This window comes from Sceloporus occidentalis, unplaced genomic scaffold (assembly GCF_023333645.1).
Source record: "Sceloporus occidentalis isolate IW3139 unplaced genomic scaffold, rSceOcc1.0.p SCAF_81, whole genome shotgun sequence".
Lineage (NCBI taxonomy): Eukaryota > Metazoa > Chordata > Lepidosauria > Squamata > Phrynosomatidae > Sceloporus > Sceloporus occidentalis.
Window position 1 is genome coordinate 2,904,565 of NW_028317061.1, and position 26,961 is coordinate 2,931,525.

A 26,961-nucleotide genomic window follows, 5' to 3' on the forward strand; every position below is an offset into this window, starting at 1 on the left:
AAATAATTTATTTAAAGTATCTTGTTAAATTAGAGGGGTTTCTTGTATTAATTGGCTGTTATGGCCCCCAAAATGCTCTTCGTGAAAAAGAGATGAATGTCCTTTTAATAAAAATAAAAACCACTAGAGGCAAATAAGATAAAGTTTAATAAATTATTTCAATCTGAAGGGAAATAACACACACAGTGGAGTCTGTTTTTTTGTAAAAACTAATAGCCGCTAATGTAAACTTTTTTAATTTCCTACATCTTTGCTAAGACGGTTATTACGTGCTCTGGTTGGCTCAATAGTTTATACCCGCTTTAGACCCAATAATCAGTTCACTCAAACTACTCGTCATTGTCATACAGTCACGAAACCTGTTAAAATGCTTAAAATCATCCTTTTTTTTTCTTTCTTCATGAGTTCTTGACAAATGTCACAAATGAAATCCCTTCAATTTTGGGACTGTTGGTAGCTATGTTCACTTCCTTACATGAGTGTAAGAAAGAAGCCAAGCAGAATAGGATCCATAAATTATATCCATAAATCAGTGGTATTAGTGGCCTCTTTAAAAAAACAAACAAAAAAACCCACAACATTTAGAGCCTTCAAGTGTTTCAAACTACGTGTTTTAAGTACCACGGAAATAACCAATAAAAGCTGTCTGTAAATTAGTTTTGTTTTGTAAAGGCTTCTTTCTCTTGACTTTTGTAAAAGTCAGAACACGGTTGGAAAAAAAAAAAGTAATGTCAAGGATTTTTGTTCTCGTCATTGTGTGTTTTTATTGTTACAGATAATAACAAATAAGCGTCTGTTTTTTAAATACAGGTAATGAATTCGGGCACCCGGAATGGCTTGATTTTCCAAGGAAAGGAAACAACGAAAGTTACCATTATGCTAGGAGACAGTTTCATTTGGCTGATGATCAAATCCTGCGCTACAGATACCTTTATGATTTTGACAGAGCCATGAATAAATTAGAGGAGCGTTTGGGCTGGCTTGCAGCACCTCAGGTAGGTCACAGTCGAGGAATATAAATATATATTGTGTGTGTGTATATATGTATATATATATATATATATATATATATATGGGGTAGTAGAAGTATTATTAAACACTCATCTACAGATACCAGACAAGCCAGAAGGCTTGCTTTTCCCTCAGAAATCTCATGGTGCTTTCACAACCACAGGGGATTCTGGGTAGGCACATGCAAATAAGGTTAACAATTATCACCTTTGCCTCTATATCCACTTTATACATGGATCCCTTGAAAGTAATTGCCCGCTGTACAGAACAGCCTTTAGACAAAACTCAGGAAGAGGTACAACAGCCAGATCACCACTCATGGACAGCTGTTTCGTCCTTCATGGGACTCGTCTGCATGAGGTTGTGATACTGGCTTAATAGTTGAGGCTTGGGGTAGCTAAGAAATTGTTAACCTTATTTGCATGTGCCTACCCAGAATCCCTTGTGGTTGTGAAAGCACCATGAGATTTCTGAGGGAAAAGCAAGCCTTCTGGCTTGTCTGGTATCTGTAGATGAGTGTTTAATAATACTTCTACTACCCCTTAAATTTAAGTGGAAGGGTTTCCATCACCTTTTACCCACCATAACTTATGTAATGATATATGATATAATATATATATATCCCATTTCATTTACAGTTCTTCAAGTTGTAGTGTGGGAGGGATTAAGTAATTTATTGTCAGTATTACATCCTGTTTTTATTAAAGGAGTAAACAAATCATTAGTTTTAACAAAAGAATGTGAAGATTCAGACCTTCTTTCTTTCTTTTTCTCTTGTTCTCTTCTCTCCCTTCTGTGTAAAGGCTAACAGCGGTCACAGCTGTCACAGTAAATGAATGTTATGACACCACCTGTAGCTTGTGGTTTAATATGTAAACACCATTATATGTTTGTTTGTTTTTTTCTTCAGTATATAGATCTGCAAAATGTAGAATTTAGGAAAGATGGCCGAAATGCTAAGTGTTAAAACTTTTTTTTGCTGGAATATTTTATAGCATTGGCAGGTTGGCTTTGGATTTGCGGTAGTGGACAGTGATAAATACAAAAATCTTTTTTTTTTCTTCTTCTATTAAGCAAATCACAATTTCTGATGATTCATTTTAGCAGAAAATACTTCTACTAATGGCTGTCTTTACTGCATCAGGTTGTGTAAATTACAAGAGAAATGAGAACAGAAGTCGATTAAGAGCAGGGACCAGTGGATCATCCCTATTTTATTCTCAGGGATTTTTTGTAATCCTAAACTAGGAGGCACCGCTTTTTATGAAATGTCAATGTGAAGCCCAACTTAATTGAAACTGTCTGTAACAGACAAGCTTTTCAGAAGGAAAAAATACTTTTGTGCATAAAATTATCATTTTTTTATATATATTTCTCTTTATTTTTACATTTTATGGGTATGGAAATGTGTTAAATTAAATGTTTGTAAAAATGTGCAGTTTAATAATTATATTTATGAATATAAATGCACAAGGCTTATTCCCCCACATTTTAGATGGATTACAAACTACTTTACTCTGTAAACTGTAAATGAAGTCCTGAACCCCCACTTCCCTTCAGCGAATTTTCCCAAAACATATAAAATTCATTATAATACATAATCTACTGATTTGGCATTGGGATGTGATCATTTTTGTATACTGATTTTTTTTAATTCTATATCCAGTGGTCATAAATAATAAGTATGCTTATTATTTTAATAACTTGGTTTAGTGGGGGGGCGTGGCTGGACGTGAACCAAGATGGCCGCGTAGTGCCTTTTCTCCTCCACAAAGCCTCTACATAAACTACTATTATTAGCCTTTATTCTACCCCCTGCCGTTCCGAATCGCGGGGATCTTCTGCAGCATGCCCGGGGGACCGCGTAAGTCCACTAAGAAGTCGACGGTCCCAGATATCTTCCATCGAAAATCGGCTTCTCCTGAGCTTCCCGCGCTGCCTCAGCCCGAGCCGTTGGGCCTACCGCGCGACATGGCGACAACGACAGCTTGCACCAGGCAAGATATCAATGACATCAAATCCCTTGTCCTCTCGGTCAAGCACGATTTGATGGATCATATCCGCACGGAACTGCGAGAATTGAAGAGGGACATCACCGAGATTGGGACGCGGACGGACACTTTAGAACGAGCTCAGGCCTCCCTGCAACGTGCTCATGGCAAGATGGCTGAGGACATCGTCTCCCTCCACACGGAGGTACAATCCTTGCAGGATGCTCAAGAGGACCTGGAAAACAGGTCGAGGAGGGCGAATTTCCGCCTTCGCGGGGTACCGGAGACATACCTTGATTTGACGCAGGTGTTGCACGGTCTCCTCCCTCAATTGTTGCCTGATACTCCGCCGGATCGGGTCCTGATTGATCGCGTGCATAGGGCCCTGAAATTGAGGCCAAAGACTGATGAGAGACCGAGGGACATTATAGTCAAGCTAACCGACTATTCTCTCAAAGAGAGCGTCATGAAGGCTGCCCGGACACTCACTCTATCGCTAGACAACAAGGAGGTCCAAGTCTATTCGGACCTGGCTCCTAGGACTCTCCAGCGACGTAAAGCCCTTAAACCCTTGACAGATCACCTCCGGGCCCATAATGTCAGGTACCGTTGGAGATTTCCATTCGCACTCCAGGCCTCTGTCGGGGATAGGAGCTATACCATCAAATCTCTCACCGAGGCTGAAGACTTACTGATGGAATTGGATGTTCCACCGTTGTCCCTGGGCCGCAAACGGAATAGGATGGAGCCCGGCTTGCACCCCGCGGACGCATGGACCGACATTCCCCGGCGCCGGATGACTGATGACACCGCACCGCGCTCCGCAGATGCGTCGCTTGGATCCACTGCACCTACCTCCCATCGCTGACGGTGCTCCGACCGACTGTCACCGGTGCGCGCCTTCGACACTCCGTGTGCCTTCGTTTGCTGCTCTACCTCTGCTTTCCGCGCCGCATCAGATGGGCCGCTACGTTTGCCATGGCTGCTGTCCCCGTTCGTGTGGAGCGGTGGTTCCTTCTGGGGCCTAGATGTCCATCCCACCCGCCGCATTGGACCTTTTTTGGGGACTTCTTCTGCTTCGAGCACCCGGTCACCCGTTCACACTTATTACGTATGGACCAGCTAAGTCCTGGTTTTTCTTTTAGGTTCTTTTTTTTTATTGTTTGATTATGGCATTCTGGCGCGGTTTACCTACCACGCCACATTTAGCGTTGTGTTACCATTGTTTGGCTCCGCACTGTGTCACCAAGGTGCCTATGGTTGGTTCCCCTACATGTTTACATGTTTACATGTTTTCGTTAACTCGATCCCTCTGATCTGCTCCCTATGTGGGTAGTTTAACATTATTTTCCATTGAGGCTGTGGAGGCCGTTTTGGTTGCTGAAGGTTACATCCCCATTTCACCTGACCGTTAGGGTCTATCTACTGCCTGTCCAACAGGCCTTTCGACCTCCTGTCGAGATGGGGCCTCCACAGTGTCAGTGCAGTAGCCCACCTCACTGGTTACGAAGTTTGAGAATGTTTTTTTTTGCATTTGTTTTTTTCTTTTATTCACTCGTCGTTCCTCTCGTCTGTCCTTTCTTCTTTTCTTCTCTTTTTTTTCCCGTCTCTATACGGGGGTCATGCTATTCTGGTCCCTTCGACCCACCCTTGTCGCCTACGCCTCCCTTCGCATTAAATGGCTTCTTTCTCCACCGGATCTCATGGCTGGCGATCTCAAAATAATTACACACAATGTTAGGGGTCTTAATACGCCTCAAAAGCGACGGATGGCCATGCGGTACTACCAAAAGCTTCATTGTGACGTGGTTATGTTGCAAGAGACGCATCTGCGCAAGACTCATATACCTACCTACTGGCATCGCAATTATAATGTACACTTCCACGCAGCTCATCCGCGACAAAAGAAAAACGGGGTTAGCATCTTCCTAAGGTCTTCCCTGGGATTTCAGCTTCACACCTCGAAATCAGATAAATGGGGCAGATATCTACTTCTTACTGGGACTCTCCGCAACATTCCGATAGTACTTCTCAATGTCTACGCGCCCTCCACTCACGCTGTATCATTTTACTCCCTTCTCACTGACCTCCTCTTACCTTACCGCTCACAGCAGATTATAGTGGGAGGCGATTTTAATGCGATCTGGGACCCGTACCTGGATAGGAAAGGGGGCACCCCGTTACGGCACACTCCGCAGAATACGAAATATCTCCGGGACTTTGTGAAGACGACAGCTCTGACTGATGCTTGGAGATTGCGTTATCCCAAAGAGTTGGACTACTCGTTTTACTCCCATCCTCACTGCTCCTATTCGCGTATAGACTATATATTTTTGAGTCAACATATGATTCCCTCTGCTTTCTCGGCGCGAATCCACCCTATCTCCTGGTCAGATCACGGTGCGGTGGAATGCTCCATCGTTTTGTCTCCCCGGACTCCTACTGCAAGACACTGGAGGCTGGATGAATTTTTGATGACGGACCCATCGCTTGTTGCTGAAGTTAACAGAGACCTCACAGAGTACTTTTCTCTGAACGACACCCCTGACGTGAGCCCGCAGACGATTTGGTTGGCTCATAAGGCTTACATTCGCGGCTCCTTCCTTCGAATTGCAGCCAGACGTAAACGACTCCATCAGGCTGCAATCAACGCTCTCACTACTACACTTACCGACCTGGAAGCGCATCATAAGCGCACGTTGGATGCCTCGACCCTACAGTCTATTATACGCACCAGAGGTGAATTGAATTTGTTGCTCAGCCAGGAGGTCTTGCATTCATTGAATCTAACGAAACAGAAATTTTTTGCTAAAGCCAACAAGCCAGATACAATGTTGGCGAGACGGTTGAGAGCACAACAAAACGCAAAACATAGCCAAGATCATTGATGCTAATCATAAGACATGGGTGAACCCAGCGGATATAGCGGAACAATTCGCCTCTTATTATAAATCCCTTTATGACGGCAACAAGGCTCTTAGAAACCACGCAGGCTCCGAACATATCTTGCGCTTCCTAGACTCGTTGTCGCTCCCGAAACTGTCAGCGTCCCACGTCGCTTCCCTGAGTTTGCCCTTTACGGAGGCCGACCTTAAGGCTGCCTTATCTTCCCTTAAAGCATCCAAAGCGCCGGGTCCGGATGGTCTACCAGGCACGTATTACAAAAAATTCCAACAGATCTTGATTCCGCGTTTGTTGCCGCTCTTTAATGCACTACTAGATGGGGGCTCCCTTACGCCCGAATTGCTGGCTGCCAGGATTATAGTCATTCATAAAGGTGGGAAAGATCCTTCTAACTGTGGCAGTTACAGACCGATATCCCTCATCAACGCTGACATCAAATTGTATGCTAAGCTTCTCGCCTCACGCCTCAGTGCTGTCATTTCGACCATCATCCACCCTGATCAAGTTGGTTTCATCCCACAGAGGGAAGCCCCCGATAACATTCGGCGCACGGTCAATCTGATTGACTTAGCTAAATCAACCGGTCAACCTGCCATGTTATTAGCTCTGGACGCCGAAAAGGCGTTTGACCGCATTGATTGGAGGTACATGTGGGAAGTTTTAGCCAAATTTGGATTTGACGGCCGGTTCTTGAATGGAGTTCGTGCTCTTTATGGGGATCCGCGAGCATCTGTGGCTTTAATGGGACATGAGTCGTTGCCCTTTGCGATCCGCAACGGTACCCGGCAGGGGTGCCCGCTCTCGCCATTGTTGTTCGCACTCTGCCTGGAGCCATTGGCTGTCGCTATACGAAACAATCCCGATATCACCGGCATAATTGCTCACGGCCGCCAATATAAATTAAGTTTATTCGCGGATGACATTCTTCTCACCTTAACGAATCCTTTGATCTCTCTTCCTAACCTTTATTCTCAACTCAGTGAATTCTCCCAGATCTCCGGCTACAAAATCAATGATGCCAAATCTGAAGCGTTGAATGTTACTTTGTCAGACGACCTAGTCCGGAGGATTGGGGCTGCTTTTAAGTTTGTGTGGCGACAGTCTCATATCCGGTATTTGGGTATCAACATTACGAATGACCCGTCTACTTTGTATCAATCTAATTATCCTCCTCTTCTGTCTACGCTCCGTAAAGAACTAGCGCAGTGGACCCAATATCCCATCTCCTGGCTGGGCCGCATTTACGCCATAAAGATGAACACTTTGTCTCGACTGCTCTATCTGTTCCGTGCTCTTCCTGTGCCAATTAAGAAATCGGATATTGACACTTTCCAATCACATATACTCACCTTTATCTGGAATTCCAAGCGAGCGCGTGTCCAGAGGAGGTCGTTGTACATGCCCAAGTGCAAGGGGGGCCTGGCTGTACCGCATCTTTACCTCTACTATTTAGCTGCAAGGGTTTCCCAGTTGGAAGCCTGGTCCTTTCCTGAGGGAGTCTTGCCGTGGGTGGATATTGAACGCGGTTGCCTTTCACACCATCAACTGCAGCTGATTCTCTGGACTGACACTTTGGACTTCCAGAACTCAAACGCCCTCGTGACCATGAAAGCATCTTACCGCATATGGTCCACATATAAGCACAAACTACGTCTTACAGAACGCTCGTCTTCCTTGACCCCCATAATACATAATCCAGCCTTTCCAGAGGGACTTACACCAGCTAAATTCGCCTGGTGGATAGCAGCGGGACTTGGTAGAGCGGGCCAGTTGATACGCCAAGGCAAGGTGATTTCGTACCAGACCCTACGTGACACCAAACACATCCCGCCCCGGGAATTGTTCCGCTACTTACAACTCCGACACTTTCTGCTGTCCTTACTTGAGCGGGGGTACGTGGGTGACCAGACACTGTTTGAACGGAGATTTTTAGTGCGTAAGCGTCTACACCACTCCATTTCCTCCCATTACGACCATTTCTTGGCCGTTAAATTTGGCTCTTCCCCTACGTATAGGCAGAGTTGGCATCAGGATCTGCACAGAGAGTTCTCGGACGAGGCTTGGGACGATGCTGCTGAGTCTATGCATAAAATTACCATCAACACTATGGTCAAAGAACGTCTCTACAAAGTGGTAGCACGGTGGTACCTCACGCCCGCGAAGCTATCTCACATGGGCCCTGGGGGTGATCGTCGGTGCTTTCGTGGATGTGGGGTGACGGGCTCTTATATTCATGCGTGGTGGTCGTGTCAATTTATAGCGCCGCTCTGGCACCACTGTTTTCAGCGGCTGTCTCAGGCCTTACACTCCCCTATTCCGGAATCTCCTGAAGTAGCGCTGCTGGTGATGGATGTGGACGTTCCAGATCTTTCTCCACATAACCACAGTCTGATACATAGAATTTGTGCGGCTGTCAAACAAGCAGTAGCCCGCAGGTGGAAGGGGCGCCCTCCTACGGCGGGAGAAATCGACTCCAATATATGGCACATGATCACTATGGAAAAGATCACGGCGAAACTTCACGACACTATGCGCAGGTTTGAGGCGATTTGGGACCCATGGCTCACGGCGTTTGCTGACAAGGACCAGGTGTTGCCTCTGCTACATCTTTAGCTCCCATCAGGTCACCCTGGGAGTTCGGCGCGACTCCTCCTTGCTCCCCCCTTCTCTCGTGTCCCCCCTTTTTCCTCTCTGCTTCCTTTCTTTTCTGTTCTCTTATAATTCTCCTCCCTTTCCTCTCTCTTCTCATCTCTTTTTATTTACTGCTCCCGGTTCGCATTTCTTTTATTTCTTTTGTTTTGATTTCTATGTATAAAAACGTGAAAACCGCATCTGTGATTTGCTCTGTCTGATACGTCTCTCATGTCGGGATTGAAGTGACTTATGCCTGCCGGTTGTACCCGGCTCCTCTGTTTTACTGAGACACTTGTTTGCTTCGCCATGATTTGCTGATGTAACCCTGCTGGACATTGTCTCCTGCGTCTCTTCATGTGTTGTACGACATGCTTTGTTTTGGTCAACAGATGTCAATAAAAACGATTTAAAAAAAAAAAAATAACTTGGTTTAGTATATTTAATTATGTGATTATTTGTACACATCTCTTCCTCTTCATAACATTTGGTGTGGGAGAAAATGTTTACCATATAATTAAGTCCCAAGAGAGCAGGTGAAACGTTATGCTATTGGCATTTTGCTTGAGGACTAATCTGAAAGTGACTTACATGCAGATTTACAATTGTGTGAAAAAGAAAATACACCCTCTTTGAATTCTATGGTTTTACATATCAGAACATAACAATCATCTGTTCCTTAGCAGGTGTGACAATTAGGTAAAAACAACCTCAGACGAAGAACAACACATTACTTATTACACTGTGTATTCAACAAAAATAAAGCCATAAATGGAGAAGCCATGTGAAAAACTAAGTACACCCTTACTGCTTCCATAGGAATTAAGATGCTAAGTAGCAGACAGGTGATCCTAATCAAATGCCCTTGATTAATTGATCATCACCAAGTGTGACCACCTCTATAAAAGCCGAAGTTTTAGCAGTTTGTAGTCTGGAGCATTCAGGTGTGTGTTAACACAATGCCAAAGAGAAAATATATCAGCAATGATCTTTGAGAAGTGATTGTTGCTGCCCACCAATCTGGGAAGGGTTATAGGACCATTTCCAAACAATTTAAAGTCCATCTTTCTACAGTGAGAATATTCAGAAGTGGAAAACATCAAGACATTTGCTAATTTTTCCAGGAGTGGATGTCCCAGCAAATTCACCCCAAGGTCAGACCATGCTCAGGGAAATTGCAAAACAAAACTAATAGTTACATCTCAGACTCTACAGGCCCCAGTTAGCATGTCAAATGTTAAAGTTCATGACAGTACAATTAGTAAAAAACTGAACAAGTATAGTTTGTTTGGAAGGGTTGCCAGGAGAAAGCCTCTTCTCTCTAAAATATGGCAGAATGGCTTAGGTTTCCATAGGTGCATCCGGAACAATGTCTTTTGGACAGACAAGACCAAAGTTTAGATGTTTGTGCTGATATGCTATGTTTGGTTCATGCCAAACGTGGTGCTGTGCGTTATGGCCAAACACCATATACCAGGGGTTATGATTTGGGCTTGTTTTGCAGCCACAGGACCTGATAACCTTTCAGTAATTGAGTCGACCATAAACTCCTTAAAGTGTTAGAGTCAAATGTGAGGCCATCTGTCCGACAGCTAAAGCTTGGCTGAAGCACGGTAATCTCAAGTACACCAGCATGACTAACAAAAGAAAAGAATCAAAGTGTTGCAATGGCCCAGTAAGGGTACAGACCTCAACCTGATTGAAATGCTGTGGCGTCACATTAAGAGCGATGCATAACAAATGTCCGCAAACCTTAATGAACCTTATTGCTGCAAAAGGTGGTTCTACAAGCTATTAAATTCTAAGGTGTACTTGTTTTTTTGCACATGGCTTTTCCATTTTGGCTTTATTTTTGTTAAAAATAAGACATCTTTAGACCTGACAAGGACGATTGTTGTTATCCTGATATGTTAAGCCAATAAATTCAGAGTGGGTATACTTTCTTTTTCACACGACTGTATACACGACTTTTAACCTTATGTATTTTATTTGAAGGCCCAGCTATGATGAAAATTTATGTATATATATATTTATATATATATATATAATTTTTTTTTTTGCAAGGTCCTGCATGAAACCCTTTATTAATTTATTATAATTTATATATGTTTGTAAACTAATTACGTTCTAGAACAAGTCAAAAGGGGCCTTTTATGTTTATGTTCACCAGTACACGTTCTGGTTGTTGACCATTTAAATTCTGAATACTTTTATATTCCAAGAAGCAGTTCATTAGGCACCTATTAATTTTAAATTGTGTCTTCTACCTTTTCTCCTACATTCATTTAAGTGCAGGATTAAAACGAAAACGTGCTAGCTGGGGTACCGGTGGCATACCGTGTTCATTCTGTATTCTGGAGAGAGTTCAGAGAAGGGCTATTAAAATGGTGAATGGTTTGCAGGATAAAAGAATACCAGGAAAGATTAAGGGATCTCAATATGTATTTCTTGGAGGAGGGAATATAATAGAAGCTCTTATATAAGTAAACAGATTTAACAAAGTACAAGAGGGGAATTTTATGTCAAAGGAGGAAAAATGTTCGGACAAGAGGTCATAATCTAAAACTAGAGGCGTAGATGTTATATAAAGGAAGTTCTACTTTACTGGTAAGGTTGTATATAAGAGAAATAGCCTCCAAGCTTAAGTGGTAGATGTTAATACAGTAACTGATTTAAATATGCATGGGATAGGCATAAAACTAATCTGAATATAAGAAGGAACCAAAGACTAATTAAGTTTTCAGTATTTACAGTGGGGAAAATGGTCAGACCAAATGGTTCTTGTCTATCATAAAAAAAATTTTTTTAGAAAATAAACATTGGTTATTATTTTCCTATATGTTTGCTTATAAACATTTAGTGTTTTTTTTTATGGAATGCAATTTATAATCTGGAAAATTGTATGTCCAAATACTTAGGTATAACTTCCCCTTTAACCTTTTGATATTACCAACAGATCAGAACTTTGTCAAAATACATATATATATATATATATATATATATATATATATATATATATTGGTTCACACATTTGTTATTGTTTCACCATGTATCACAGAAAGCAATTGAATTTTGTAACTAATTTCAGTGTTCTTTTTTTTTTCTCCTAGGCTTATGTCAGTGCAAAACATGAAGATGATAAGATTATTGTGTTTGAGAGGGCAAATCTCCTTTTCATCTTTAATTTCCATCCAAACAAAAGTTTCACTGGGTACAGAGTGGCTGTAAACTCACCGGGGAAATATCCTTTCATAAATATTAACACATGAATATTTTTATAATGTTTAAAGCTTTACTTAAAAACAACAAAAATGAATTTTGATCATGAGAACATACTGAGTATTGTATAAGTTGTTAGATGTAATCCCCAAATGTATTTTCAGGCTTAGCTGGAGGAGCAACAGGTTTTTTTTTTCATGAAGATCATGGTTAGATTCTAGTTCAGTGGCCATTGTTACTCTACAGTTGATTGCCAGTTTAGGTCAATTTCATTTCAACCAGAACAACCTTGAGGGTGATAGACCTCCTGACCCAATTCCAGTCCTTATGTTGGTGAGATGGGAGGTGGTATTGAGCCTTCGGTTTTGTATAAGAGGGACGGAGGTGTGGGTATTGGGTAGGATACTTCAAACATAAATAAATACGTGACCGACCACCTTGTGTGCTGTTAATCCTTGAGAGTGTACAGCATCTTTTGTTTATGCAGATATCGTAGCGTGATAAATGCAGAGGATTGCATACATCTTGGCTCACTAGGTAGTTAATATAGTTTTTATAGTTTTCAGATGTTCGCTATTGGAGACTGTGCATAAAGCAAAGTGCTGGTTTAAAGTGTTATTTTTTTTAATATAAAAAAGCTAAATGCTGGTTGTTATTAGCCTTCTGTCTACATTTGGTACGCTATGGAGTGTGTCTATGCATATGAAACTTTACTTGGTTATATTATAAGTAAATTATAATTAACAGCACTTTTAAGAATGGTCGGGTAGCAAATGGATTTGTCCATGTGATATTCAGATGTTTCAGGAGTGTGCATTTTAAGTGTACATTTTCTCTCGATGACATTTTCATCTTGTCCCCAGATCTTCTAATGAGGGAATAAGGTCATTTAAGCAAGTCACTGGAGTGTGATTGCTCGAGGCATAGATGCTGCTTTGTAGTATGTTGACTTCTAGACTGTTTTGAAGTACGGTTATGTAACTGTCAGTGTCTGTTAACAATGTATGTCCTTTTTTATACAAAGGCGTAGTGCATCCCAATCGGTATTCTATACCTGTCATATTATATGTAACAGAGGGTTTATTCTGCATTCATGTGCCTGTGAATGTATTTTTCATCACAATACCTAAATCAAAAACTATTTTTTTTGTTCCTTCTTTCTCTAAACCATTACATTTTCTTTTAAGTAGTCTCTGTTCTATCATTTTTAAATGGAACAGGTCTTAAAGTACTCCCTTTCCCATAAGAAGATCATAAATGGTATACATAAAAAAAAAATAAAAAAAATAGTGGCCAAAAGCATGCGGTGGTGGCGGCCACCCAACATAGACACAAACTAACAACTCTCAGCCAAACTATCGCTCACAGTATTCTGAATCTAATGACACACATTCAAGCATACTTACACAACACTCACATTCATCCATGATCATCTTATCTCTCTCTGTGCCAGAGAGCATTCCTATTCGGCGAGAGTGGCTGATCCTGATTGGATCGTTCTGATAATACCTGTACATAGGAATGGAGCTGGCCCTGCCGCTGTGTGCACGGTACGCTTAAATGTATTCTGTAGGCGGGATGGTGTCCACCCTTAAGAGACCTTTATGTATATAATATTACATTCATTAAAGACTCTTGTTTCATATTGTAGGCTTTACTATTCACTTTGAAAAATGTGATTTATTTTTATTAGCAATAAAACACTGATGTTTGAGAATGCATATATTCTCTTTTTATTAATCTGGCCATTAAATCTCCCAGCCCTTCTTATTTTGGGACTGGGTGCTATTATTAACCTTCATATGATGAAGTCTTTTTTTTTTTTTTATTTTTTTTTTTATAAACAGACATGCTAATTGACACATAGCCCAGTCCTAGTATTTAACACTTAAGAATCTAGATTTTTCCTTTTTTAATCTGATTAAGATGATGTATTTATCTAGAAACCCATTTCCAAATTCTGAGCCTCAACAACACAGTTTGATACCATTTTGCTTCATTTTCTTACTTGTCTCAAACACAGAATCTGGCGACCAATTTTTTCCTGCTTTAAAAACTCCAGACCAGATACTTTACATTTGTAACATCCTGCCCAGTCAGAGTTTCATGGGATAACACTGTCTTTTTCCAATTACACAAGACATTATTTGCACTCTCTACTATGCTGTTCATTCCTCTGAATGTTTAATCACATGAAAACACATGTTTTAAGATTAAAAAACAAAACTCTTTTCTATGGCAACTGTCATCGTGTAACATGTTTCCATAAAAAAATAAAAACATGCAAACTTTTACATGATTAACATGGGTGTTGACAAGCAGATTGGTGCTTTAAAGGTACTTAGAACTCTCATGGACAGGGAAAATGTACCCAAGCCTGGTTTTCCTTTTAATGCATGTCGCAGTGCGTTGTGCATGGGGTCCTCAGGTATTATTTTGCCTCATTTAACTCTGCCTCAGCTGCCTCTACCGAAAGTGTACTATATAGTATGCATCTTGCACATGCTCAGTAGAACTCCCATTCTAGTCAGTGGCAGCGGAAGCAGCCAAGTATGTTTATGCTATCTGAACACTGATGTTTTGCTAGCATACATGTGAATGCAGTTGGAGTGCGACTGAGGGACTAAGACTGTTCCTTCAAGTGCAACTTTTTTCTAAAGTATGTAATCACAGTAAAGGATTTTTGTGTACTATGGAATGAGATCAAGTGCTCAGCTTCTTGCATTTTCAGTACTTAATTTATTATACACTTTAACATTCTCATCCAAAAGGAAACGGTTACTAAGATAAAAATGGAGGATAGCCTTACTAAAAATTCTTATGAAGAATTTTAACAAACTATGGCTGTTAGTTCATTGTTTTTTTCTACCTAGAGTAAGACCTCAGACTTTACACAAATCTACCCCCAGTTAATAATAATTCTGTCTAACGTTACATCTAGATCTGTGAATCTGTAGTTCTAATCTTTGACCTCTTTCTCTAACATTTCTCCTTGTATGAAATCTCCCAATCTACATTTTATTTATTAGGTTCTATAGAGTCATTGCAATAGAGTGAAAATTAACAAAATTGCATCAATTAAAAAAAAGGAAAATTGACAATTACATGAACCTAAGTTGACTTACTTGTAAAGAACATTACATTACATTTATTTATAAAGCGCGGCCGATTCCGACGGAGAAAACCTTGCTCTTTTGAGCTTACAATCTATGAATGGGTTGAGAAGGAACGAGACAAGAGATAAGGGGAGGCTTGGGCGAGCTTGACTGTAGTGAGGGTGATTTGGAGGAGTCATTGGTGGGGAGATCTCAAAGGTGGGCAAAACAGATTGTTCATTTTCAGGAGTTGGGTTGATGGTATTGAGTTTGAAGAAGTGATGACAACTTAGAAAAGTCCCAAGTAATGGGCAAATCAAAGAGTATGTCCTCTTGACTTTTCATCAAACTGTATATGTTTAAATTCTCTAGTCATACCTGATATTTTTTTTTAACCTCTACCTCTCCACCATTGTAGTGGCCATCTATATTTTATAACACCAGTTGGCTGCCTTTGGTAAATCCTCTAGGTATTTCGGTCATATGTAGCAGGTAAGCTTGATCTGTTCTACTGTATCTAAAATAAGGTATAACAAATTCAATATTTTGTTGTTTTTTTGTTTAAATTTTGAAAGGTTTAATGTTAGCAGATTTTCCAAGACAGAACAAACATCCCTCTTTGCATGGCTATATCATTAGCCCTGCAAGGTCATCCTATTACTGCTGAATAGAGCTTTAATGCATCACTCTGCATTATATCGTAGACTTTTGTAGCAAAGAGGCAAATTGCATTTTAACTATGCCAGTTAATAACCTACATAAACTTTAAACCATTCTAGATTTTCTATGGTTCTCAGTTAATTGAGTTAAAAAGCAAAATTGATCCGCGTAATATCATTTGCATTCCGTTCTAGTGAAGCTGTAGGTTTCATTACGCATTCCTTGTGTGCAATGTATCATTTGGTTTGAACATTAGTATTCAGATTGTCTGAATAAGCAATAGTCTTCAATAAGTAATTAACCTTATGGATAATGCCATCCATACTATCTCATTTGATCTCAAACAAGAATCATATAGTTTCCTCTGGGCTGTACTGTCCTAGCACACATGGAAACATGGAATAATTCTGCTCGTCCTGTCTAATCTGCCCATTTTTCTACCCATTGTAATATCTCAAACCTTTATTATGTCCTTGAGCTCGTCTCATTTACTTGTGAATGGGGGAAGTATCTTGTTTCAATTTTCCATTGGATTCTTGTCTTTATGTGAGGCATAAACACCTAGACATATTGACATGTACTATTCTGCCACGTAGCGGTAAACAAATCTCCCCATATTATTATAAGTAGATAATTTATGGGAACTTTATATATATGTTGGACTTCAGTCCAAAAAAAGTGTTTATTCGGGTATTCATTTTGTGTGGTTTAGACCTATGGAAGTTGTGGGTCTATATCTTGCACATATTGATGTTAATGATTACAGTTTTTTTATATTGTCAATATACCTGCTTGAAATTTGTTACATTTAAAATCAGCTGCATTCTGGCTAGAGGGGACCCCATATGCACATACATATTGTATCCCATATTACATATGTATTTATTATATAAGCGCCAACCCTTATATAATAAATACATATATGTAATATGGGATGCATAACCAGTCAATTATTACTTATTGATTTGTCTAGCGCCGTCATATTCCATAATGCTGTGTAACTTTATAGCGTTTTACTGCTTGATCAGTACCAAGCCCAGTCTAAGCGTTAATTATCCTCTCTAACATCTCTCTGTAAGAATGTATTCTCAATAATTTCTGACCTTATAGCTCAGGATATTTTTTACATTTGGAAATATAAATGCCATATAGTAGGGTTTTCTGTGCAGGACTAAATTAATATAACAATTTATTCGAAGCATCCATAGTTTAAGTGAAAGACTTAGCTTTGTTGGTTGAGATATTTTGCCTGCGTTATTGGTCATAGCAGCACTTGGTTGACGTCTCCCCGCTATGACATATTCAAAACTACAGAGGTAAAGAAAAAGCTGCAAAATATGGCAACCAGGTGGGACACAAGTACCCACAATGCTCATGTTTGTTTTACTGAGTGCTGTTTGCAGCGCATTCTGTAGCAGAGCCGACAGGTAAGTATATATATATATATATATATATAAATTTTTTAGTAAATGCACACTTAATATTGTAGTTGTCATCCCCTTTAAAGCATGTCTCAGTTACAATATTGATAGCTATCAACCATAACAGAGAAGATGATGTGAAGTACATGCGCTTAAACCTCCTTCAACGCCTTTTAAATAACGACGGTCACAGGCTGATCCTCGGCTTGCTGGGAGTTACGCCATCATTGGCATTCCCGATGAGGAGGATTAACCCCAGTCCTCGCTTTCCTGACCCCCTCAGGCCTTGGACTTTTGTCATATCCCTTTCCATTTAACGGAAGGCTGCTATTTCTGCGCCCCTGTTAAATGTTTTGTTGGTTTTTTTACAGTAGGATGTGATGATTATGAATTTTTTGCTGTGTTTGAATTATGCTGGGGAGATCCATGTGTGGTAATGCTTGAGTAAGCTGTTGAAAATATGTTTTTAGGGATGTGTCGGGATGTATAGGGTATGTTCCTGAGCAATACAAATGTCACTGAACATAGTGTACTCAGCCAAACATCATTTTTGAGTGGTGTTCATGCAGGCTTGATTATAGTTAAAGGGGCAGATTCATGTCACAGCCTCGTCAAAGAGGAAAGCTAATTAAAGTACTTTGGAAAAAGTAAAATACAATTAAATCACTTACTTTAGGGAGAAGCTCAGAAGCAGGAGGTAAAGCAGTGAGTTTTTCTTTAACATATATTAACAGAATAAAGGCACCATGGTCTGGTAGAATGGGGGAATAATTTCTTTACTGCTGTTCATTGAGCCTCAAGTAACAATATCTTGTATCAGATAGGTCTGTAATACATGGTCCACTAGATACATATATAAAAGTGGCCATGATACATTAAACTGGACAAGTGCTAAATTATTCATAGTTATGGGTCTAGGCTTTAATTACTCTGCCTATACAAGACTGCTGTATTATGTGTACAGAAAGTAATGCCTTTCTGTTGCAGTTAATGGAATGCTATTTCCAGGTATTATCACAAACGAGACTTACTACCCCCTGCGTGTTGCTGTACACGAGCCGTGAGAGATTTAAAGAGAGTACGAAGTCTGTAGCCAATCCCTTTGCTGGACACGTATTGTGTAATTAAAATAAAATGCCTAGATCTGAAAAATATTCAGTAATCCTGTTTTTCTCAAACTTTTTTTGCCAGCTTCATGGGGGTCAAGGAAAGTTGTACTTTATTTGTATTTTTGCTATGGGCATCATGCTGTGAAAACATAGTTGCCCTGAAGCATCTTAACATCGTATTGATATGGCCATTATCGATGAAAGCATGGTATACAAAGATAAGGTTTAATTGATTTCGCTTACCTTTTTAATGCTCTTGAAAGTTGTTGACTCACTTGGCTGCTGTAAGCACTGACTTTCTGTTATTTTGAATTAATTGGCACTTTTAGAATAATGTTTATTTTCAGGTTTATACTAGTCATGTATTTTCAGCTGATTACCCAACTTTTCTTTACGTTGCAACTGCGGTTTTCAGTACTTGGATGAACACGTGTACTGTTGAGACAGATTTAGAGGCAGAAGTGTTTACTAGTCTATGAAGCTTATGGGAGACATACTGAGATAAGTGAGATCTGTTGGTTGAGGCGAGTTACGGCCCCATTGATTGGAGTGGAAACTGAACTCGTAAAGTCATGTTTCAGGAAACTTGAGTTAATTTGAGTTTTCCATTAGTAACGCATATTGTATGTATCATGTATATTCCAGGGATTCACATGCTTCTGAGTTACAAAAATACCAAATTGTTTCCTTTTTATGAACTTTTTAGAAACACAGAGTATCAGGTGACATTCCACTTGATTTATTGTTGATAAATGACCTTTAACGCACAAGAAGACTTGACAAATTATAGACAGATTATACTGTTTTTTCAAAATAAGTAATATATTTCCAAGGAAACCCAGAATGTATACAGCATTATAACCCGTATCAAGTGAAATGAAATATGTTTAATTAAGGTAAGATTTCCTTTCTTGTTATGAAATAAAGCACAGTACTGTGCAAAAGTTAATAGTTACATTTTATCATTTAACAAAATGCAAAGTGAGTGAGCAGAAGAAAAATCTAAATCAAATGTCATTATTTGGTGTGACCACCCTTTGCATCAATTCTTCTAGGTACACTCGCGCACTGTTTTGTTTTTTAACCCCTTCAGGACCGGGATTTTGATACTAAGGTGTCGCTAAAGGACCGGAGCCGTTTTTGTGTTTTTGCCATGTCTTTCTTCAACTGTAATTTCTCTCTTATCAATTGGTGCACCCACACAAATCATATATTGTTTTTTTCAGCACAAGTAGGGCTTTCATTTGAAACCATAGTAAGCTGGGTAGTACATTGTTTTGTTTGAAAAAAACTGGAAAAAGTGGGGAAAAAATGAAAAAACGCATTTTTTTTACAGTTTTGTATACATACAAATTGTACACACATTAAACCAATGGGAAAAAATTATCCCAAATATATTCATTAAGTTGTCCTGATTTGGAAACCACCCAACATGGCCAGGATTTTTATCTATTTTGACCAGTATAGGGCAAATATTGCAAGGCATGCATCACGTTTTTGAAATGTAATTTTTTTCAAATTTGGCATGGTAGTCTAATAACTGCAATAGTTGTCACAGATACTGATTACCCCCCAAAAATTATATGTTTATGAACAGTAGATAAGTCAAGGTGTACAACTAGGGTCATTTTGACACTTTTCAAACAGGGATTTTATCGCCAATTGCTGCCAAATTTTGAGGTATTTTTATATTTTTGGGGGGTTTTTTGCATATGTTGCAATGTTGCTTTAGATTTTATATTATATTTTGTATAGAATATGTGCAACTGCAGAACAAAACACCAAATTGTGTTCACCAACATCCCCCGGTTCCAACAAGGCCTCACATGCATGGTTCATGCATTTTTTGAGGAAGCTATGAGGGCAAAACTGGAACATGCGCATTTTCGTTTTCACATTTGGAATTTTCAGAAATTGGTTTCCTGGGCCCATATCCCATTTGGGACATTTTGGAAGCCCCCTGCTGTAAATTACCCCATGAAAGTATATATTTATGAACAGTAGACAAGTCAAGGTGTTCAACTAGGGTAGTTTTGACAGTTTTCAGCTAGCCTTTTCTTCACTGATGTCTGCCAAAGTTCACGGAAAATTTATTTTATTGCGTTTTTAACAAATACATTTCAATGTTAAAATTTATTTCTTGCACAGCATATGTGCAACAGTGGAAGAAAGCACCACATTTTGTTCACCAACACCCCCCGGTTCCAACAAGGCCTCACATGCATGGTTCATGCATTTTTTGAGGAAGCCATGAGGCCATAACTGGAACATGCGCAAGTTTTCAGAAATTGGTTTCCTGGGCCCATATCCCATTTGGGACATTTTGGAAGCCCCCCCACTGTAAATTACCCCATAAAAGTATATATTTATGAACAGTAGACGAGTCAAGGTGTTCAACTAGGGTAGTTTTGACAGTTTTCAGCCAGCCATTTCTTCACTGATGTCTGCCAAACTTCACAGGGAAATTATTTTATTGCGTTTTTAACGCATACATTTCAATGTTGCAATTTATTTCTTGCACAGCATATGTGTAACACTGGAAAAAAAACACCACATTTTGTTCACCAACACCCCCCGGTTCCAACAAGGCCTCACATGCATGGTTCATGTATTTTTTGAGGAAGCTATGAGGGCAAAACTGGAACATGTGCATTTAAATTTTTTTAAATATTTTTTTTCATCAGATTACTTGTAAGTGACAGGTTTAGGCCGCTGACATCAATCAGGGAGACCGATCAATAATCAGCGACTTAAAATGTCACCGACAAGTGATCAGGTAATAATTATGATTTTTTCATTTTATTAATAATTTGTGTTTTTTCATAATTACCCTAGATGACCCCTCTCTCTTTGTAGAGCAGGGTCATCCGTGGGCTGCCATAATGATCCGATCACTCCTATTGGCCAGGGGCGATCTGATCAGCCCAGCATTTGACCTGGAAGCACCCTGGACTTTCAGGTCAGTGCTGTTATTTTTTTTTTTATTATTATTATTATTTTATTAATTTTTTTTAATTTATTTTTTTAATTATTATTATTATTTTTTACATTATTTTTTTTTAACTCTTTCAATGCTGATGCTCCATTGAAGCACAGCATTGATATTTAGTCCCCACAAGCTTGTGGGGACTAATATTAACCCCTGCAATGCTGCGATGGGGGTCATACACAATCGTAGCATTGAAGAGGTTAATTGAGGAAGAGGGGGGTAGGGGTTAACTGAGGAAGGGTGGGGGTGGGGGGGTCTGGTCTCCACACTCATGTGGAGACCAAAGAACCCTGTCTCCCTGTCCCTGAAGCTGCCTCTGGCAGCTGGGACACAATCTCCAATAGACTGGAGATTGTAGGGGAGGAGTCTCTCTGATCAGTCCTACAGGACTGATCAGAGGACTTCTGGGGGCTCGTTTTTGCTGTTGCTGGTCTGCCTGGGCTTCCAGGCAGACCACCAGCAGCAGAACCCCCTAAAAAAACGGGAATTAACCCCTTCAATGCCGCGATCGCGGCATTGAAGGGGTTAACGCTGCACTGACGCTCTCATGGAGCGATCAGGCAGCAGGGGGGTGTTGGATCAGGTCCCCACACTTGTGTGGGGACCCATTCAATACCCCCCCCCTTCCCTGAAGCTGCCTGTGGCAGCTGAAACAGTGATTGCAGATTTTTCTGCAATCGCTGTTTCTGCCTACAAAATCACTCCGTGGGAGTGATCGTGGGCTTGGGGGCGGGCTTAGACAGGCTGTGCTGTCTGCCCAGGAGTCCTGGGCAGACAGCAGCAGCAGCGCCCCCACGATCACCGCGATTGTGGTGATGTGGGGGCGTTTTTTGGAGGAGACGTACCTGGTACGTCCCGGTCTACCGGTGACTGTTAACCAGGAAGTACCAGGTACGTCCCGGTACTGAAGGGGTTAAGGAACTCGGCAGGTAGGTTGTTCCAAACATGTTGGAGAACTAACTGCAGCTCTTCTGTAGATTTAGGCAGCCTCAGTTGCTTCTCTCTTCTTGTTATACCACACAGACTTGATGCTGAGATCAGGGCTCTGTGGGGGACGTACCATCACTTCCAGGACTCCTCGTTCTTATTTACACCAAAGATATTTCTTTATGACTTTGGCTGTATGTTTGGGGTCGTTGTCATGCTGCAGAATAAATTTGAGGCCAGTCAGATACCCCCCTGATGGTGTTACATGATGGATAAGTATGTACCTTCTCAGCAGTGAGGAGACCATCAATTATGACCAAATCCCCAACTATATTTGTAGAAATGCAGCCCCAAACCTGCAAGGAACCTACACCATACTTTACTGTTCGCAGACCTTCAGCGACCAAACTCAATATTACAAATTTTGAATTTTCTGCAATCCGTTCTCAACATTGCCCGTTCCTTTGTGCTAGAAACTCGTCTGCCTTGAAGTTTCTGCTTGGGAGAGACATTGCAGATGCAGTGTAACTACCTTATGTCTTGTTGCTGTTCTCCACCCAGTTTTATTCCTCCTACACAGCTGTTTCTGTTTCATTTAATGATTGTGTTTCAACCTACATATTAAATTGATGTGCAGTAGCACCTGTTTGGTATAATTGCTTAATCATGAACCTAAATATGTGGCTACAAAATCCATTACTTTGTGCAAGTGTAAAAAGGACTGATGCTTTTTGGAAGGCAATGGGTGCTCACACAAAATATTCATTTGATTTTTCTACTTTTCACTAAATTTTTGTTAAATTATTAAAATAAACTATTAACATGTCTTACTCTTTTGCACTTTTGCACAGTCCTGCTTAGTTACTCAGTATTGTGCTTCATCAAGACAGAAACCAATATGAAGATACGGAGAAGCACTGGGTGGTCCATGATTCATAGTTGGAAAGGGATTGGGATAGTCCGTTTGTGAAGTTTATTAAGCAACATGATATAGACTGTACATGATATTTTCCTAACTCTCAAAATTATTACATTTGATCATTTATTTTATTGAACACACAATTGGCGTCGTTTTATTTTCTAATTTGTATTGGCTGTGTCATCCACCTTACAAGCATATGGTCCTTAATCTTTAAATTGTAAGTATATGATAGTTCTGGATACTGATGCTGCAGAATACGGAGGGCACCAGAGAATAAGCCACAACACAGAGTTCTTTACAGAGAATATTCCCTACAATAATCGTGCTTACTCACTCTTGGTAAGTTTTTGTTTGTTTCTTTGCTTGTTTTTCCATCACCTGTTGGACTTTTATTTAAAGTAATTATTTTCAAATGGTGTAGGGAGAATTCCCCCGGAATTTGCAGATTCTGTATTCTTCCACCGCTTGTTTTTTCTCACCAGCTTCCACAAAGCCAAACATTCACTTTGAATCTCACAGAATGCAGTATTTGTACTGGAGTTGTACAGTTAAATATTTGAAATTACATCTTTTTTATGCATGTCATCAAAAGCTTTTTAATGGTGGACAAAAAGGTTTTTTTCCCGCATTCCTAAAGGAAATCTAATCAGTGACGCCCGTTACCCTAGTATTTATAACGAGAGTCGGTTTGGGGGGAAAAGAGCCTCTGCTGGTACTCATCGGGGAATGGATGAAAATATATGGAGACCAACATAATTAAAACGTCCAGCTCATTGATCCCAATAAAATGAAGATATGCCATCGTTAAAATACCACATCCTGGCTGTGATCAGCAGATACATCTCACCATAATATTCTGTTATGTGGCTGCCTTAATTGCTACTTCTACATTTAATTTGACCATAATGTCAAGAAAGAGTGTATTGCCCAGAGACATACAAATATGTGACTGTGTTTCTAGGGTTTTTGCTGTAGCAGATGGGATTGATGCTATCTGCTATTTAATGGTTCTTAGTATGTAATGCTTGTTCCCAGCAGCTGAAATATATGTTGCCATCATTAGTGTTAAACAGTATGCTTGATGGGTCAGTAGGATTCTTGTAAAGGTTCATTTACCTGTTTTGTAGTCTGGTTGGCTTAGCTCTTTAATCTTTCCTTTGTCTGTCCAGCAATCTTCTTTTCGCCCCTGCCTTCTCTTCCTGTGTCTTGTTTAATCAGCTAACGTATATTAGTGATTTATTGCTGTATTCTCCCCAGAACTGTCAAAAACAGTCTTATCCTATTACTTTGTCTCCTTATAATCATTTACTCAATCACAACTGGATTTATACCGTATTGGCTCGGATATAGGCCGCACTTTTTTCCCCCACTTTAAGTCTTTAAAGTGGGGGTGCGGCCTATATTCGGGGTCTAGCGCCCGACGCCCGGGACATGCAGTACCAGACGCCGGGCAGGCAGCGGGGTTAGGATACAGATCCCCCGCAGCGGTGCAGGGGACCTGCATCCTACTCTCCGATACGCTCAGACAGCCTCCCCTGCCAGCACTTTCCACCAGGGGGGGGGTGCCGGCACGGGAGGTTGTCTAAGTGCATCGTGCGGACGGTCACCGGCTGCGGAGGTTGTTTACCCGCATCGCCGCAGCCGGTGACCGTCCGCACGATGCGTTTTACCTCTGCCACCAAGACTTACCAGAGCAGACTCCCGGGTGTCTTGCGGGCCGGCGGGGGACATCTACGCAATACGCGTATACAACTTCCGGTGCCGGCACATCCGCTGAGTGCTGGCACCGGAAGTTGTATACGCGTATTGCGTAGATGTCCCCCGCCGGCCCCGCAAGACAACCGGGAGTCTGCTCTGGTAAGTCGGGGGGCAGAGTGGCAGCATATCTCGGGGGGGGGGGGGGGGAGGACAGTGGCAGCATATCTCGGGGGGGGGGGGGGACAGTGGCAGCATATCTCGGGGGGGAGGAGGAGGACAGTGGCAGCATATCTCGGGGGGGGGACAGTGGCAGCATATCTCGGGGGGGACAGTGGCAGCATATCTCGGGGGGAGGACAGTGGTAGCATATCTCGGGGGGGAGGACAGTGGCAGCATATCTCGGGGGGGACAGTGGCAGCATGTTTTTTTGGTGCTTTTTCAAAGAAAAAAACTTTCTTTAAAAAACTTTTAGGGTGCGGCCTATATACAGGGGCGGCCTATATCCGAGCCAATACGGTATTTAGAGGTCACTCCTCATGGCCAGCCTCCATAGTTTACGGTTTATGGTTTGCAATTATATAGTGAATGTTTGCAATGGATTCATCTTTGTTTCTTCCTTATTTAAGAGCAAGAAAACAAACCAGTATGCTGGTCCTATAAAAATGGCAAACATAATCTTGATTCATTCAAATATGTGTACCAATCTTTCGACTAGCTGTTATATTCTTTATAATTTAGTTTTTTCTTTTTCATATCTTCAAATAACTGAGCTACCGCAGTTAATACTGCCAAATGCTTTAATGTTGTAGCAAGTGCTGTACTTATAACCTGGCAATGCTGGGGAAAAAAAAAGATTTTAAGAACTTTTTAATAAATGTTATAAATCATTTACTGCCCTCTAGTGGCAGTTCTTTAAAACTTCACACTATAGCATGTACATGTTTTGGAGCTGCATAGAGTACTGTGAATTTTGAACTATATGTGTCAATGTGCTTTGAAATTCATTGTTTTCTCTGTATTTCAGGTTTACATTCCATGCAGAGTGGCTCTTATTCTTCAAAATGTGGACAGTGCCTAAGGACTGAAGTCCCGTCTCCATTCGAAATGAGTGTGAAGTTGTTGTTTTTGAAGTAGAACATTTCTTACTCCACATTTCATTCTAGCTGTTCAAGATTGTTCACAGTATTTTGATTGCATTAGAACCGTAATACGACAATATCCCACTAACTAAAAGCCATTTGCAAGGAAACAAAGAAAAAAAGATGGAAACATATAGGTTTGTTCCTGTTAAGCACCATTAACTTCAGCAGAACTTATTACAATAGTTTGTTCTTAAATTGAAACTCCCTAATCCAAGTTAATTGTAACAGTCTTTTCCGTAAATTGAACTCGTTTCTCTATCTTTAATTGTAACATAAATACTGTTGTTCAGATGTTGGTAAAATGCCCAGAAAAAAAGTCAAATTAATATTTAATCAAAACTCAAGATATATGATATTGTTTCTAATGTAATTATAAGGCCTATGCCTATGCCAGGGGCGTCCAACCTGCGGCCCTCCAGCTGCTGCAGGACTACATCTCCCATAATGCTCTTTCAGCTAAGGGGCTGGCTGAGGAGGATGGGAGATGTAGTCCTGGAGCAGCTGGAGGGCCACAGGTTGGACGACCCTGGCCTATGCACTATGTAGCATACATACTATGAGCATGGTAAAACAGGAATAGTAGAATATATATTTCACTTACTGGGAAAGAAAGACATTTATTATATATAATATTAAATGCATCAGTGATAATCGTTAGACATATTTAATAACAGTTTATTGGTACAGTCCATGGGAGATTCATGCTGTATTTTCATATAAGTTCTTGGAGCTCCAGGATACCGAATGACGCAGATACTTACAGGTTTTTCTTTAGTTTCCAGTTCTTCACGCTTTAAATGGCTTTCAGTAAGTGCGATGTTGGTGACACCTTAATTTTGTCAGAATTCCTGAGCAGATCCAATGAAACTGGATTGTAATCGGCTGCCTGTTTCCAATGTCAATAGCAACCTACTAAGTATGCACTTTTAATCCATAGCATCACACCGACTGGTACTGTTCGTGTTTCATATCCATGTAATAGCCGTGTTCAAAAAATAACTGATTAATTTAGACCGTAGCTTCATTGTAACGTACGACTCTTTCATTTTGATGGGTGTTCCAGCTGCACTGTATCACCAGCGTTTTATAATTATGTAACTTGTCTAACAAGTCAGTGGGGACATGAAACATTAGCAATATAGCTGGCAACTGAAAATGTTAACTTTCAGTTTGTGACATTTAAGTTTACTTAAGTCGTGTGGAAAATCTTGTTTTTGAATTATTTTTTTTTGTCTAATTCGT

At 40.5% G+C, this 26,961-nt stretch overlaps 1 protein-coding gene across 1 annotated transcript in view; it reads left to right on the top strand.

The window, feature by feature from the left end:
• Positions 1-25,655, top strand: part of LOC149285314 (1,4-alpha-glucan-branching enzyme-like) — an 81,009-nt gene extending 55,354 nt beyond the window's left edge. The window contains exons 13-16 of the mRNA XM_089495530.1: positions 811-995; positions 11,648-11,774; positions 23,097-23,218; positions 25,602-25,655. Of these exons, the coding sequence (XP_089351656.1) occupies positions 811-995; positions 11,648-11,774; positions 23,097-23,218; positions 25,602-25,655 (488 nt within the window). The remainder of the gene's footprint in view (positions 1-810; positions 996-11,647; positions 11,775-23,096; positions 23,219-25,601) is intronic.
• Positions 25,656-26,961: the final 1,306 nt, after the last annotated feature.